Source organism: Galeopterus variegatus, unplaced genomic scaffold, assembly GCF_000696425.1.
Source record: "Galeopterus variegatus unplaced genomic scaffold, G_variegatus-3.0.2 Scaffold4610, whole genome shotgun sequence".
In the NCBI taxonomy this organism is placed as follows: domain Eukaryota; kingdom Metazoa; phylum Chordata; class Mammalia; order Dermoptera; family Cynocephalidae; genus Galeopterus; species Galeopterus variegatus.
This window is the reverse complement of record NW_007730721.1, coordinates 71,097-72,038: the sequence shown is the minus strand read 5'-3', so window position 1 is coordinate 72,038 and position 942 is coordinate 71,097. Positions and strand designations below refer to the sequence as shown.

The 942-nt window shown below is 34.1% G+C and overlaps 1 protein-coding gene across 2 annotated transcripts in view; it reads right to left on the bottom strand.

Moving 5' to 3' along the window:
* Positions 1 to 942, bottom strand: part of RAD23B (RAD23 homolog B (S. cerevisiae)) — a 46,503-nt gene that overhangs the window by 6,360 nt on the left and 39,201 nt on the right. For both annotated transcript variants that reach the window (XM_008587966.1, XM_008587967.1), the window contains exon 9: positions 430 to 603. In XM_008587966.1, the coding sequence (XP_008586188.1) occupies positions 430 to 603 (174 nt within the window). The remainder of the gene's footprint in view (positions 1 to 429; positions 604 to 942) is intronic.

The window sequence follows — 942 nt, the reverse complement described above, 5'->3', positions numbered from 1 at the left end:
TGTTGTTCACTCACTTGTGTTAAGGGAGAAAAAACGACAGCACAATATATAAAATATCTTTTAGGAAACATGTACATAGTTCTCATATAATTCATATACATATTTACTTTACATTTTAGTGACAACAGTGAAGTAAAATTTGAACTATAAATAAAAAATGAGTAATCTAGAATTGGGTATACACTTTACTACTGCCAGTCCCTTGGTTTAACAAAGAACAAGATGGGGAAGAAGGGATAAGAAGAAACTGTCTTTACTGCAATCTCTAGGGCAATGCTCTGTTGGCTTTGCTCAACAGAACTACCACCAATAAATGGAAAAGCTCTTTATCTGCTCTATCCCATAGTAGCCACTAGCACTATGTGACTATTGAGCATTTGAAATGTGGCTAGTGTGACCAAGGAACTGAATTTTTTGTTTTAAACTCACCCTTTCTATAGCTTCTTTTTCCTGAGGCGTTACTTGAATGTAGTTCATATGACCACTTCCAGCTTCTGCAATTCCTCCGCTACCACCTCCACCCCCTCCTCCTCCTTGACCACCAGCTTCTTGAACCGGTTCATTTAACATCTGAATAAAATGCTCCTGATGCTGGCTAATTTGCTGTGGTGATTTGAAAGACAGAGGCAAACAATACATTGATATTAAATATCTTCATAGAAATAGGAATTTAAAATAAAAATAAGAGAAAAACCTTTAACTTTACAACTGCAATATTTCAGAGTGATTCTGGATTATTAATTCTTTGAAAGGATGGATTTCTTGTATATTATTAAAGATACAGTAAACAGTGAAGAAAACTCAAATTCTCTTTCATAAAGGCCCCCTGCTCCCAATCAATGCTAAGAAACTATTGTGGAACTATAAGAGATAGAATTTATTCTTTATATCTATCTATCTATCTATCTATCTATCTATCTATCTATCTATCTATCTATCTAT